At 46.6% G+C, this 15,201-nt stretch overlaps 1 protein-coding gene across 1 annotated transcript in view; it reads left to right on the top strand.

Moving 5' to 3' along the window:
• The first annotated feature begins 764 nt into the window (after positions 1-764).
• kbtbd2 (kelch repeat and BTB (POZ) domain containing 2) overlaps positions 765-15,201 on the top strand; it is a 36,639-nt gene continuing 22,202 nt past the window's right edge. The window contains exons 1-2 of the mRNA XM_080194002.1: positions 765-929; positions 11,480-11,982. Of these exons, the coding sequence (XP_080050128.1) occupies positions 11,813-11,982 (170 nt within the window). The 5' untranslated portion in view covers positions 765-929; positions 11,480-11,812. The remainder of the gene's footprint in view (positions 930-11,479; positions 11,983-15,201) is intronic.

The raw sequence follows: 15,201 nt of genomic DNA on the forward strand, positions 1-15,201 counted from the left end.
GATGTGTGTGTGTGTGTGGGGGGGGCTGTGGATGTGCGTGTGGGGGATGTGTGTGTGTGTGTGGGGGGGGCTGTGGATGTGCGTGTGGGGGATGTGTGTGTGGGGGGGGCTGTGGATGTGCGTGTGGGGGATGTGTGTGTGTGTGTGTGGGGGATGTGTGTGGGGGGGGGGGCTGTGGATGTGCCTGTGGGGGATGTGTGTGTGGGGGGGGATGTGGATGTGCCTGTGGGGGATGTGTGTGTGTGTTGGGGGGGGCTGTGGATGTGCCTGTGGGGGATGTGTGTGTGTGTTGGGGGGGGGCTGTGGATGTGCCTGTGGGGGATGTGTGTGTGTGGGGGGGGGGGGCTGTGGATGTGCCTGTGGGGGATGTGTGTGTGTGGGGGGGGGGGGCTGTGGGTGTGCGTGTGGGGGATGTGTGTGGGGGGGGGGCTGTGGGTGTGCATGTGGGGGATGTGTGTGGGGGGGGGGATGTGCATGTTTGTGTGTATGTGGGGTGTGTGGGGATGTGTGTGTGGGGTATGTGAATGAGGGGGTGGGGGTGTATGTGTGTTTGTGGGGTATGTGTAGGGGGGTTGTGTGGGGATGTCTGTATGTGGGGGAGGTGGGGGGGGGACAGCTGCCACCACCTTTCCGACAGTCTGTTTCTGTGCTGCGCTGGTGGGCTGCAGCGTGCGCGCTCCCGTCTTTGCGCGCGCCCTGAAGCGCACTCCCGGCCTGGTTTGCGCGCCCCCGGCCCGGGGGTGGGGGCGGAGCTGCGGCGTCACTCCGTTGGCGCGCTGCGGCCTGTGATGGCGGCGAGGCCGCGGCTCTTGGTGCCGGTTTGTCTGCTGGGATTGAGCTTCAATGTGGGGCTCGCCGGGGATCGGGATCAGAGGCAGTGAGAGCTGCATGGAGATCGCGGGGAAGTTTGTCATTTGTCTCGTACTCAGGTAGGCCCATGGTCGGCCCGCGGACCGCGGCACAGCGCTCGCTGCCAGAAAGGCAGCTCGGCGCGGCGAGCTCCGGGCCGGTCAGCACCGGGCCAGAGGCCGTCCCCTCCCTGGCGCTTCCGGAGCCACTTGGCGGCTAAAACCATAAGGCATCAGCGGTGAACGGGACGGGGACGGGAACTCGGGGCCGGGGACCGCGCGGCAGGAAGTCGTGATGCGGCCATTTGCCGCATTTCTGAAGCGGGATTTCTGCTGAGCGGAAAGGGGGGGGGGGAGAGGTGTGTGTGTGTGTGGGGGGGGGGAGTGTGTGTGTGTGTGTGGGGGGGAGTGTGTGTGTGTGTGTGTGTGGGGGGGAGTGTGTGTGTGTGTGTGTGTGTGTGGGGGGGAGTGTGTGTGTGTGTGTGTGTGGGGGGGGGAGTGTGTGTGTGTGTGTGTGTGTGGGGGCGAGTGTGTGTGTGTGTGTGTGTGTGTGGGGGGGAGTGTGTGTGTGTGTGTGTGTGTGGGGGGGAGTGTGTGTGTGTGTGTGGGGGGGAGTGTGTGTGTGTGTGTGTGTGTGGGGGGGAGTGTGTGTGTGTGTGTGTGTGTGGGGGGGAGTGTGTGTGTGTGTGTGTGTGGGGGGGGGAGTGTGTGTGTGTGTGTGTGTGTGGGGGGGAGTGTGTGTGTGTGTGTGTGTGTGGGGGGGAGTGTGTGTGTGTGTGTGGGGGGGGAGTGTGTGTGTGTGTGTGGGGGGGGAGTGTGTGTGTGTGTGGGGGGGAGTGTGTGTGTGTGTGTGGGGGGGAGTGTGTGTGTGTGTGTGGGGGGGAGTGTGTGTGTGGGGGGGAGTGTGTGTGTGGGGGGGAGTGTGTGTGTGTGTGGGGGGGGGAGTGTGTGTGTGTGTGGGGGGGGGAGTGTGTGTGTGTGTGTGTGTGTGTGGGGGGGGGAGTGTGTGTGTGTGTGGGGGGGAGTGTGTGTGTGTGTGTGGGGGGGAGTGTGTGTGTGTGTGTGGGGGGGAGTGTGTGTGTGTGTGTGTGGGGGGGTGTGTGTGTGTGTGTGTGTGGGGGGGAGTGTGTGTGTGTGTGTGTGTGTGGGGGGGAGTGTGTGTGTGTGTGTGTGTGTGTGGGGGGAGTGTGTGTGTGTGTGTGTGTGTGTGGGGGGGAGTGTGTGTGTGTGTGGGGGGGGGAGTGTGTGTGTGTGTGTGGGGGGGGGGAGTGTGTGTGTGTGTGTGGGGGGGGGAGTGTGTGTGTGTGGGGGGGGGGAGTGTGTGTGTGTGTGTGTGGAAGGGGAGTGTGTGTGTGTGTGGAAGGGGAGTGTGTGTGTGTGTGGGGGGGAGTGTGTGTGTGTGTGTGGGGGGGAGTGTGTGTGTGTGTGTGGGGGGGAGTGTGTGTGTGTGTGGGGGGGAGTGTGTGTGTGTGTGTGGGGGGGAGTGTGTGTGTGTGTGTGGGGGGGAGTGTGTGTGTGTGTGTGTGGGGGGGAGTGTGTGTGTGTGTGTGGGGGGGAGTGTGTGTGTGTGTGTGGGGGGGAGTGTGTGTGTGTGTGTGGGGGGGAGTGTGTGTGTGTGTGTGGGGGGGGAGTGTGTGTGTGTGTGTGGGGGGGGAGTGTGTGTGTGTGTGTGGGGGGGAGTGTGTGTGTGTGTGGGGGGGGGAGTGTGTGTGTGTGTGTGGGGGGGAGTGTGGGGGTGTGTGTGTGTGTGTGTGTGTGTGGGGGGGGAGTGTGGGGGTGTGTGTGTGTGTGTGTGGTGGGGGAGTGTGTGTGTGGGGGGGAGTGTGTGTGTGTGTGTGGGGGGGAGTGTGTGTGTGTGTGTGGGGGGGGAGTGTGTGTGTGGGGGGGGAGTGTGTGTGTGTGTGTGGGGGGGAGTGTGTGTGTGTGTGTGTGGGGGGGAGTGTGTGTGTGTGTGTGTGGGGGGGAGTGTGTGTGTGTGTGGGTGGGGGGAGTGTGTGTGTGTGTGGGGGGGGGAGTGTGTGTGTGAGTGTGGGGGAGTGTGTGTGTGTGGGGGGGAGTGTGTGTGTGTGTGTGGGGGGGAGTGTGTGTGTGTGTGTGGGGGGGAGTGTGTGTGTGTGTGTGGGGGGGAGTGTGTGTGTGTGTGTGGGGGGGAGTGTGTGTGTGGGGGGGGGGAGTGTGTGTGTGCGGGGGGGGGAGTGTGTGTGTGCGGGGGGGGGAGTGTGTGTGCGTGCGGGGGGGGAGTGTGTGCGCGTGCGGGGGGGGGAGTGTGTGCGCGTGCGGGGGGGGGGAGTGTGTGCGCGTGCGGGGGGGGGAGTGTGTGCGCGTGCGGGGGGGGAGTGTGTGCGCGTGCGGGGGGGGGGGAGTGTGTGCGCGTGCGGGGGGGGGAGTGTGTGCGCGTGCGGGGGGGGGAGTGTGTGCGCGTGCGGGGAGGGGGGGTTGGGTGGGTGTGTGTGGGGAAGGTGTGTGTGTGTGAGAGGGTTGCGCGCGGGGGTTGTGTGGGTGGGTAGGGGGCGTGTGCGGGGTTTGGTGTGTGTGCGCGTGTGGGGAGGGGGTGTGCGTGCGTGTGGGGGGTCGCCTGGTGGGGCGTGTGTTGGGGGAGGGCGCACTTGGGTGGAGGAAGGCGTGCGCACGTGCAGGTTGGGGTGTATGCACGGGTGGTGAGAGCAGATGCGCCTGCGTGTGTGTGGGAGAGCGGTGGGTACGTGGGGGACTCTGGGTGTGGGGGATATGCTGCACCAACTGACCCGGAGTCGGGGCTGTTTTGCTGTCGGGGCAGTAAGCTGTCTCTGATTTAGGCGACGACAGTGTTTCATTCTGGAAATTAGTAAAACAACTACAGCGTGATCAATGTTTGAAAAATACTGGCTATAATCCAGCGAGCAAAAATAAATATTTTCTTGTGTGCCCATCAATTAGGAAAAAAACATGCCTTCATTCATGTCATGTCATCGGGAAACCTGGAAATATAACTTCTGGTTCACTAATACACATCATTGATGTATATTGATGAATATCTGGGGCCAAACACCAGTCCCTTCATGGAACCACTAGTCACCATCTGCACTTTGAAAAAGACTCATTTATTCCTGCTGTTTCCTGTCAGATAACCAATTCTCTCCCATGCGGTTTATTTTGCTAACCTCTTTTCTCATGTAGGACTTTGTCAAAATCCAAATTTGTGAAAATCTAAATACACCACATCCACTTGTTCATACTGTTCTACTACTTATGTCGAATAAAATTGATGCGTTTGGCAAACCTGATTTTTCTGTCATGAATCCATGTTGACTTTGTCTCATTCTGTTGGAGCCGACGAGGGAGCGAGCTATCTTGGATCTGGTGCTATGTGATGAGGCGGGTAGAATTAGGGACCTTGTGGTGAAGGATCCTCTTGGGGAGAGTGATCATTGTATGGTGGAGTTTCTGGTGCAGATGGAGGAGGAGAAAGTGGGTTCCCGGACACGCGTCCTCTGTTTGAATAGAGGGGAGTACAGTAGGATGAGAGAAGAATTGGCGAATGTGGACTGGGGGAGCGCGTTGGAGGGAGGGTCTGTTGAGGAGCAGTGGAGGATCTTTAAGGAGATCTTTTTTGGTGCTCAGCGGAAATTTATTCCGATGGTCAAAAAGGATAGTAGGAAGAGAGGTAATAAGCCATGGATAACGAAGGAGGTGAAGGAAAGTGTTAAATTAAAAGCGGAGGAATTTAGAGTAGCTAAGAGTAGTGGGCGAGAAGAGGATTGGGAGAGGTTTAAATGTCAGCAAAGATTGACAAAGAAGTTGATGAAGAGGGGTAGGAGAAACTATGAAGCTGGGCTAGCGCTTAATATTAAAAAGGATAGCAAGAGTTCTTATAAATATATAAAAAGGAAGAGGCTGGTTAGGGTGAATGTTGGTCCTTTAGAGGATGAGAAAGGGGACCTAGTGGTAGGGGATGAGGATGTGGCTAAGGTATTGAATAACTTTTTTGTTTCTGTCTTCACGGAGGAGGACGTGAATAATTTGCCGGGTGTTAGCGATGGAAAGGTGGTAGGACTGGAGGGTCTTAATGACATTACTGTTACTAGAGAGGCGGTGCTCGACAGACTGGAGGGGCTGACTGTGGACAAGTCCCCAGGACCGGATGGAATGCATCCGAGGGTTCTGAAAGAAATGGCGGAGGTTATAGTGGATGCCTTGGTGGTTATTTTCCAGACGTCACTGGATTCCGGGGAAGTGCCGGATGATTGGAAAACGGCTAATGTTACGCCGTTGTTTAAGAAGGGTGCTAGGCAAAAGGCGGGGAATTATAGGCCGGTTAGTTTAACGTCTGTGGTAGGTAAAATGTTAGAATCTGTCATTAAGGAGGAAATTGCGAGGCATCTTGAAGGGAATTGCTTGATAGAGCAGACGCAGCACGGTTTCATTAAAGGGAAGTCGTGTCTGACAAATTTGCTGGAGTTCTATGAGGATGTGTCTAGGGCGGTGGATAGAGGAGAGCCAGTGGATGTGGTCTTTCTAGATTTTCAGAAGGCGTTTGACAAAGTACCTCACAAGAGGTTATTGCAGAAGGTCGAGGGACATGGAGTTGGGGGTAGGGTGTTAGCGTGGATAGAGGATTGGTTGTCAAATAGGAGGCAGAGAGTGGGGGTCAACGGGTGCTATTCGGATTGGCGGATGGTGACTAGTGGAGTGCCCCAGGGGTCGGTGCTGGGGCCTCAGCTTTTTACCATTTATATAGATGATCTGGAGGAGGGAACCGAGTGTAGGGTGTCGAAATTTGCTGATGACACCAAGATTGGGGGAACGGCAAATTGTGCGGAGGGTGTGGAGAGTCTGCAGAAGGATCTAGATAGGCTGGGCGAATGGGCCAGGAAATGGCAAATGGAATTTAATGTTGGCAAGTGTGAGGTGGTCCACTTTGGTAGGAAGAATGGCAGGAAGGACTGTTACTTACGGGGCGAAAAACTGCAGCAGGCGACGGTGCAGAGGGACCTCGGGGTCCTTGTGCATGAGTCGCAAAAACCCAGCTTGCAGGTTCAGCAGGTGGTCAGGAAGGCGAATGGGATGCTGGCCTTCATAGCGAAGGGGATTGAATATAAAAGTAGGGAGGTCTTGCTGCAGCTGTATAGGGCATTGGTGAGGCCGCAGCTGGAGTACTGTGTGCAGTTTTGGGCGCCGCACCTGCGCAAAGATATTTTGGCCTTGGAGGGAGTGCAGAGGAGGTTTACTAGGCTGATACCGGAGTTGAGGGGGTTGAGCTATGAGGAGAAGCTGAATAAACTGGGCTTGTACTCGTTAGAGTTTAGAAGAATGAGGGGAGATCTCATTGAGACGTATAAGATGATGAATGGGATGGATAGGATAGAGGTGGAGAGACTCTTCCCGCTTAAAAAAGACAGTAGGACTAGGGGGCACAGCCTCAAGATAAAAGGGGGGCGGTTTAGAACGGAGTTGAGGAGGAACTTCTTCACTCAAAGGGTGGTGAATCTCTGGAATTCTCAGCCTGTTGAAGTGGTGGAGGCTGCCTCGCTAAATATTTTTAAGACGCGGGTTGATGGGTTTTTGATAAGAGAGGGGATTAAGGGTTATGGGGAGAAAGTGGGAAAGTGGAACTGAGCAGCGACATGATCTTATTGAATGGCGGGGCAGGCTCGAAGGGCTAGATGGCCTACTCCTGCTCCTATTTCTTATGTTCTTATATTTTCTAAGTTTCCTGTTATCATATCCTATGCACTCTAGCATTTGCCTTTTACTGGTGTTAGGCTAATCAGACTGTAATTCCGTTTTCTCCCTCCCTCTAATAAATAGTGTGGTTACGTTTGGAGATAGGACTCTCCAATCTGCTGGGACTGTTGTAGAATCTATAGAATTTTGGAAGGTGACAACCAGTGTGTCTAATATTTCCATGGCCACCTCCATTAGTACTATTTTTTAGTAATGCTAATTTCTTTAAATTCCTCTAGTTCACTATATTCTTGGCTCCCTAGCATTTTGCCTTCCTCTGTGATGACAGAACGAAAGTGATTTTGAATTGCTTTGCAACTTCCTTGTTCTCGATTATAAGTTCTCCCGTCCTGGGCTGTAAGGGTTTGTCTTCACTACTTTCTTTCTACATATAGAAACTTTTCCGGTCTGCTTTATGTTCCCTGCACGTTTACTCTCACTCTTAATGTATTTGTAAAAACCCTGAGTGCTTTCCTTGATGTTCCACAGTCTTTTTCTTGTTTTTGTAACTCTAAATGTTTACTTTATAATTTTTGCTGTTCATTCCCAGTTCATGGGATTTACTGTTTTTTTTACCTTTGTAAAAGCCGTTTTGGTTTCATATTATCTCACTTTCCTTGTTGATTGTGGCCATTTAATTGCATATAGCGCTTTTGCCCTTTGTCAATACTTACAAGTCCTGTAACATTTTTTGAACATCACTTGCAAACAGCATTTTTAAACACCACCTACAGTTCATCTGTAATTTTATTTGTTGATGGTAAAACCCAGTCTGTTTTTAGTCAATTCCTGCCTCAGTTTTGCCAAAATATAAAACTTGGTTCTTGACTCCTCCTTCTCATTGTCAAACTTAATATTGAATTCAGTCATGTTATGCTTAGTTTTAGCTCAATGTTCTCTTCCTGTTATGTTATTGATTAATCCAGACTCATTGCTCATCATTAAATCTGAGATGGATTGTTTTCATGTTGGCCTTGACTACATTCAAAAACTTGTTGCCTTTATAACTTGAGTTGTTTACTAATTTATGTGAAAATGAGTCTCTTTCATTATTATTCCTTTGCAACAAGTTTCTCTGATGTACGTTTATGTATCCCACCAATTCTTCAATGCTGTTTGATAGTCTATAAACAACTTCAACCAAAGGTTTGCATCCTTTTACTCAGCATCATAAAACCTGCTCAACTTTACTAATATCTTATTTTTAATTCGTTCAGTAAGCACCCAAATTGTGTTCATCTGTTAATAGTTTTATGGAATTGATAATTCCTTATCAATAGTAAAAAGCTTTTGTCTTTTAAAACTAGTCTTCAAAGATGCTAATTTAAAGTGTGCACATTTACAGCATTTTCTAACTTGTCATCCTCGGATAATGATTGGTACTTTCATCTCTACCTACTGAAAATCCCTTTCAAAATAAGAAACACTTTTATCTTGTCTCTTGCACGACTTCCACTGAGGGAATAAAAATTATATTTCTTTAATGTCTTTGCAATTTGTTGCAAGTCTAATCAAATCATCGCCACTTTCTTCCCTTTTATGCTTCCTACTTCATCTGTCATAATTGTGGCATTGTCATTTGCCTATGGTCTTAAATGTCCTTCATCACAATAATTACTATAGAGGAATTGGGCTTTATATACAATTCTGTTGAATACTAATGACTTAAGAAATGCTTCTATTGTCCCTCTTGCATAGAAAATGAGAGAGCTAAGGTTGAAAACTCTGGAATAGTAGGTGTGGCATGCGACTTTGAGCGATGCAGAACTCATTGCTTGATCATCAGTGTTGTCCTTGCAAACTAAGAATCATCATGAGTGAGATTGCCCCCTGTCTTAATCCTTCATTAATTCTGATTCTTATTTTAACTTGTCTCACCAACCTAGAGTAGCTATGCTACTAAATTTCTAACTTTTAGCATGATGAAGGGGGCCAAATTAATTTATTCCATTGTTGTTGATGTTGAGCTTCCCTGGCTATTTCAGTCACCTTTGTCCTTTTGTGTCAAGTCACCCTTGATTATCCACCCAGTGCTTCCTTTGCTTTTTGCTCCATGTACCTTTGTATGGGCCATGAACTTGCCTCTACTTGCCTGTTCTCCATTCTGGAAGTGTTCCCACTATTGTGGTCACATTGCTTAAATTTTCTTACTTGCCCAAGGGATATCCTCAATCTTGTTTCATTGTTACCTGAATGGTCCCAGTTTTCATCTCAACCGACTTGGCACTACTGTTAGTATTTCTGCTCACATACCTATTCACGTTCTAGCACTCAGATCATATAGTAATATAGAAATAATTATTACTTCATATCTCATCTTCATATAGCAGAAATATTTTGAGCCTTTCCACAGCCTACTTAAAATTGTTTTAAAATCAGTAGAATTAAGACCGATTCCAATGAACGGACCTTCCATTGGAAATGATTCTTTCACGGACCCACATTTTGCAGATTACATTGCCCAATTGGCAAAAATATTTGTGGAGGTAGCATGTGCTTGGGCTTCCGCATCATCTTGTAGTCAATGATCCAGCTAATCAGTGGCTTTCTCTCGTGGCTCAAATTGCCAATGAAGCTGAAATATTTGGGATCACTGATGTGTGTAGAAGTAGTTCTGAAATTCAATGCAGATTGCTGTTCAGGTTTACTATTACAATGTGTTATGTCATCATTTGGTTGCAACAAAACTTTCATGTGTATAATATTTACATTACACTGATTCTCCTGAATGCATCAGAGTTGAGGTGAATAGTGTTGATATATTTAAGGGAAAACTAAAAAGGCAAAAGGAAAAGAAGAATAAACAGGTAGGCTTAGATGAAAAGGAATAGGAAAAGGTTGATGTGGAACATTAATGCTGGCACAGGCTATCATATTTCAAATATGCACTCATTTTCAAACACCAAGGGAAAATTGGCAGTGGGCGAGTGGTATCTTCGTATCTGTTTTTGGAGTTGTGGTTTCATCACATCATCTGGTCAGACAGGTGATTCACCAATGTGTGTCTTAATTCTACAACATTTCACTTTGGGCATGTGACGAAGCTTGATTGGTTCCTTGATCCTCCTAGGGCAGATGATATATAATGTGGGAAAATATACATGTCTAATTTGGCAAAAAGAATGGCAATGCAAGGGAGGCAGTGGTGTAGTGCTAATAATGTAGAGACCAGGGGTAGTGCACTGTGTTTGAATTCCACCACATCAGAAGGTAAAATTTGAATTCAATAAAATTCTGGACTTAAAAGTCGAACAACCATGAAATTGTTGTCATAAAAACCCAGCTAGTTCATTAAATGCCCTTTCATTCTTATCTGGTCTGGCCTATGTGTGACTGCAGATCCACAGCAATGTGGTTGATTCTTGTATGTAGCATGGTGGCACAGTGATTAACACTGCTGCCTCTCAGTGCCAGGATCCTGGGTTCAATTCTGGCCTCGGGTCACTGTATGTGAGGAGTTTGCACATTCTCCCTGTGTCTATGTGGATTTCCTCCGAGTGCTTCAGTTTCCTTTCACTGCCCAAAGATGTGCAGGTCAGATGGATTGACCATGCTAAATTTCCCCTTAGTATCAGGGGACTAGCTAGGGTAAATGCATGGAGTATTGGGGGTAGAGCCTAGGTGGGATTTTGGTCGGTGCATGCTCGATGGGCAGGCTGGCTGCCTCCTGCACAGCAAGATCACATCTAAAGAAGTTTTGGGCTCAGTATTAAAAAATTAATTGTGTTTGAAGCGGTTCAGAGAAGGTTCACTTGACTTACCCCGGGACAAAGAGCTTATCTTATGAAGAAAGATTAAATAAGTTGATTGGGCCTAGACCCATTAGAGTTTAGAAGAATGAGAGGTGATCTTGTTGAAACATAGATGATCCTGCACGGACCAAATAGGGTTGATACCGAATGTTTGTGATGAATCTAAAGTGAGGGGACACAATTTAAAAATGAGGTATTTTAAGACAGGTGAGATTTTTTTTCTCAGAGGGTGCCTGTGGAATTCTTTTCCCTGTAGAATAGTGAAGCTGGGTCATTGCGTATATTCATGGCTGAGTTAGATAGATTTTTGGTTGACAAGGGTGACTGTGTGGAGATTGCACATTCTCCCTGTGTCTGCGTGGGTTTCCTCTGGCTGCTTCAGCTTCCTCACACTGCCCAAAGATGTGCAGGTTAGGTGGATTGACCATGCTAAATTTCCCCTTCGTGTCAGGGGGATTAGCTAGGGTAAGTGCATGAAGTTATGGGGATAGAGCCTGGGTGGGATTGTGGTCGATGCAGGTTTGTTGGGAGTTTGGCAGGAAAGTGGAGTTGAGACCACAATCAGATCAGCCACTTTCTTTTAGAATGATGGAGCAGGCTTGAAGGACCGGATGACCTACTCTTATGTCCTCTGTTCCTTAAAAAAATCTGTTTTTGGCAGTCCATACTATATTTACCACATTTCCAGATCTTGTATTCTTGGAAGTTTGTTTATGTGAAATATGAATAATTTTATTGTATTTATAAACATAATAGCTATGATCATGGAGATGTAGAAATTTGTATGTGATGGTAATGCTGTTTGAAAATTTCAGTATGTCGAGATATTCCTGACTTGGCTCAATGGTAGCATGGATTCCAACTTTCCTATGTAAAATTTGCATAATGTAAGAACCTTAGATGTATTTGAAGATTAGCTAACAAATGTTTCATTCTAGAAAGCCAGTTAGTGAAGGATAATAGTCAGTCTTTATTCTGTTGTACTTCAGAATTAAATGTTTTAAGCATACACCTTTTGACTCAACCACACCATTTGTTTTTACAAATGTCTCTTTATATGTGCTGAGGGGAAACCTTAAATAATGCCAACTTTCTGTACATAGACAGTATACAATCAAAGATGTGTACTGAACTCTGTAATTCAATCTCTAATCTTTTATTTCTTTTTTTTTCTAGGCAGTGATACTGTCTAACACCAGGATCACTAGTGTGCCCACAAAATCTATGCTACCTCAAAGTTAGTCATGTACTGTGACACAATTTGTCTCAACGGAAAATGCTGCAACTTGGCACAAAAGTCATTTGGAGTACAAAGTTTGATATGATTGTATGAAATGACCCAGGGCTTTTTCAAAGTGGAATATTCTGCTGCCAGAAGTCTATTAGGATTGTTTTACAACTTTCAACAGTAGTATATAAATCAGTGCATATTACTTACTTTAACAGAAATAAATTTTCATCAGATCTTTCATCAAACTGGGTGAAACTTTTCATTGATGGAATGCAATCATGTCCAGTAAAGAAGAGAAGCAGATCAATACTGAATATGCTGTATCTTTGTTGGAGCAGCTTAAATGTTTCTATGACCAGCAGCTGTTGACTGACATAGTTTTAATCGCAGAGAGCACTGAATTCCCGTGTCACAAGATGGTTCTTGCTACATGTAGCTCCTATTTCAGGTAATTAGTATTCTATGTATTTTCTTACCTATTAATTAAGGAAAATCATCAATGGAGAGTTTTATCAGCTGTTAAGATAATTTTGAAATCTACAAGTTTTATTTTTAAATATCTTCTGCTCCTGCTTTAAAGGGCAGCACGGTGGCACAGTGGTTAGCACTGCTGCCTCATGGCGCTAGGGACCCTGTTCAAGTCAGGCCCGGGTCTCTGTTTATGTGGAGTTTGCACGTTTTCCCCAAGTCTGCATGGGTTTCCTCCAGGTCCTCCGGTTTCCCCCTGTGGTCCAAAAACTGCGGGTAAAGTGGATTACCCATACTAAATTGCCCCTTAGTGTCAGGGGAAACTAGCTCAGGTAAATGGGATAGGGCCTGGATGGGAATGTGGTTGGTGCAGGCATGATGGGCCAAATGGCCTCCTGCAATGTAAGATTCTATGATTTTATGATCTACACAGTGATCTTTGGTTTCTGAATAACTTGAGACCTGTAAATACTCATTGCACAGAAATCCTGTATTAGCTTAAATTGCTATAAGCTGTCAATTGGTTTTATTCAAAACATGAATAGAAAGGCTGCTTGATTTTAGGTTTTCAAACTGTAAATTTGTATTGGACCTATGGTGGTGGTCCATATATGCAAATCTTCGATTGCAGAAACCAGAATTAACGTGGAGATAGATCCATGTAAATTTAAAGCACCACAAGGATAGTCATCTTTTGAAAATGATAAAAATTGAAAATGATGCTTTAAAACTATCTTGCTTGGCCATGAAATTCAGGACTGAAGGAACTCACTCTTTTGAACCTCAAACTCAAAATACTTTGGAAAACAAATAGGCCATTTTATCTGCCTTCTATCTCCTCTTCCCCACAATCTCAGGAACGTGAGATCGAAATGCTATTCTCTTTGAGTTTGCTGTCATACGTAGCATTTAAGTTTCTTCCCTTTGATTCTTTATAAAGCAGCATTCTGGAAGTTTCAAAAACTTCTTGGCTGCTTTTCTGTAGCAGCTATTAGCATTCCACGAGAAAATGGTTGCAAACATTTTAGGAACATAAAATTAGACTTCAATATATTAATATTGAAGATAATCAGATATTTGGAACAACATTTGCAAAGTTTGTTTTGATATGATCCTCTGGCTATGAACTCATTTTTGGATTTTATTTCTGCATAATTTATTTAAAAAAGTGAATATCAGTGTTGTCATTTGTGATAGACAATCTATGTGAAATGAATCTGTCTGTTTACTTTCAGCGCACACAGTTTGCCATGTATCTATATATTCTGTGATGTGGTAACGCGATCTGACCTCCTAAAATGCATATTCTGACAACCCAATGGAAGTTGGGTTGTTCGGATTTGGAGGGTACAATTGACAAAGTTGAAGTTTACTTGATTGCCTTGTCAGTTCGCTGCACTGAAACGTTTCTTTTATCTTTTATGTGTGCTTTGCTTATCTTACCTTTATTAGGGAAAGGAACAAAATGCTATTTTGCCGAATCTACCATAGGTCACCAATGTACATCAGGCAGTAAAGAAGGCAAATAGTATACTGGTCTTCATAGTGAGAGGATTTGAATATAGGGGTAGGGATGTTTTATTGCAAATGTATAGGGTGTTGGTAAGGCTACACCAACTGGACTATTGTGTGCAGTTTTGGTGTCCTTATCTGAGGTTGTTACTGCAAAAGAGGGAATACGGTGAAGGTTTAGCAGGCTGAATCCTGGGATGGTCTGTCATATGAGGGGAGATTAAGTCAGTTAGGATTATATTCACTGAAGTTTAGAAGACTGAGGGGATCTCATTGAAATTTATAAAATTTTAACAGGGTTAGACAGGTAGATTCAAAAAGAATATTGCCAGTGGTAGGGGGTGGGGGGGAGAGTCCAGAACTAGGGGCCATAGTTTGAGGATAAGGAGTAACCTTTTAGAACTGAGGTTAGAAATTTCTTCACCCAAAGAGGGGTGAATATGTGGAATTCACTAGCACTGAATGTAGTTGAGACTGAAATGTTTTCTGATTTGAAGAAGAAATTAGATTTAGCTCTTGGGGCTAAAGGGGTTTGGGAGGAACGGGTGGGGGGGTGGAAATCGGGATATTGAATTTGGTGAATCAGCCACGAGCAAGATGAATGGCGGAGCAGGCTCAAATGGCCTACTCCTTCTGGTTTCTATGTTTCCATTGTACAAGAAGCATCACATTTGGTACTGCACTTAAAGGGAAGCTTATTGAATGGTGTTTTTATGCTCTTGTGGTTAAAGCAATCCTAGTTTCTGGTTTTTTGACCTTGGCATATTGTTAGAACTCCCACCATTTGAGTTAGATGGTTGTAGACTGGAGACTTATTTCAAGATCAAATGCTTCAGTGTTGCACAGCCAGTGTTATTCAGCTGAGATGTCAAACTGACCCTATAGCTTGCCATAAAAGATCCTGTGGCACAATACGATATATATCACCAGGAGACCAACCCTGGTTCACTGAAAAGTGCAGGAGGGCATGATAGGAGCACCACCGGGCATACTTACAAACTTGAGGTGGTAATCTGGTGAAGCTACAACACAGGACTACTTGTGAACTAAGCAGCAAGTTGATTCCACAATCAACATGCTCAGGAGTCCTGCAACATCCAGTCATGAACAGTGGTGGACAATTAAACAGCTCACTGGAGGAGAAGGCTCTGCAGGTATCCCCATCCTCAATGATGGGGGAGCTCAGCACATCAGTGCAAAAGACAAAGCTGAAACATTTACAGCAGTCTTCAGCCAGAAATGCTGAGTGGATGGCCGCCTCTGGAAATGCCAGCATCATAGATGCCAGTCTTCAGCCAATTACATTCATTTCAAGATGGCTGAAGGCACTGGAGACTGCAAAGGCTAGAGGCCCTGGCAATAGTCCTGAAGATTTCTGCTCCAGAATTTAATGTAGCCCTAGCCAAGCTGTTTAAACGTAACTACAATACTAACGTCTACCTGGCAACATGGAAAATTGGCCAGGTATGTCCTGTACTCAAAAAAACAGGATAAAGCCATCCTGGCTAATTATCACCCTATAGCCTAGTGAAGATCATCAATAAAATTATGCAAGAGGTCATCATCAGTGCAATCAGGCAGCACTTAACAATAACCTGCTCGCTGCACAGTTTGGGTTCTGCCAGGATCATTCAATTCCTGACCTCATTATAACCTTGGCACTCACATGGACCAAAGAGCAGAACTC

The sequence above is a fragment of the Carcharhinus amblyrhynchos genome, chromosome 8 (assembly GCF_965287045.1).
Source record: "Carcharhinus amblyrhynchos chromosome 8, sCarAmb.v2.hapA, whole genome shotgun sequence".
Classification (NCBI taxonomy): Eukaryota; Metazoa; Chordata; class Chondrichthyes; order Carcharhiniformes; family Carcharhinidae; genus Carcharhinus; species Carcharhinus amblyrhynchos.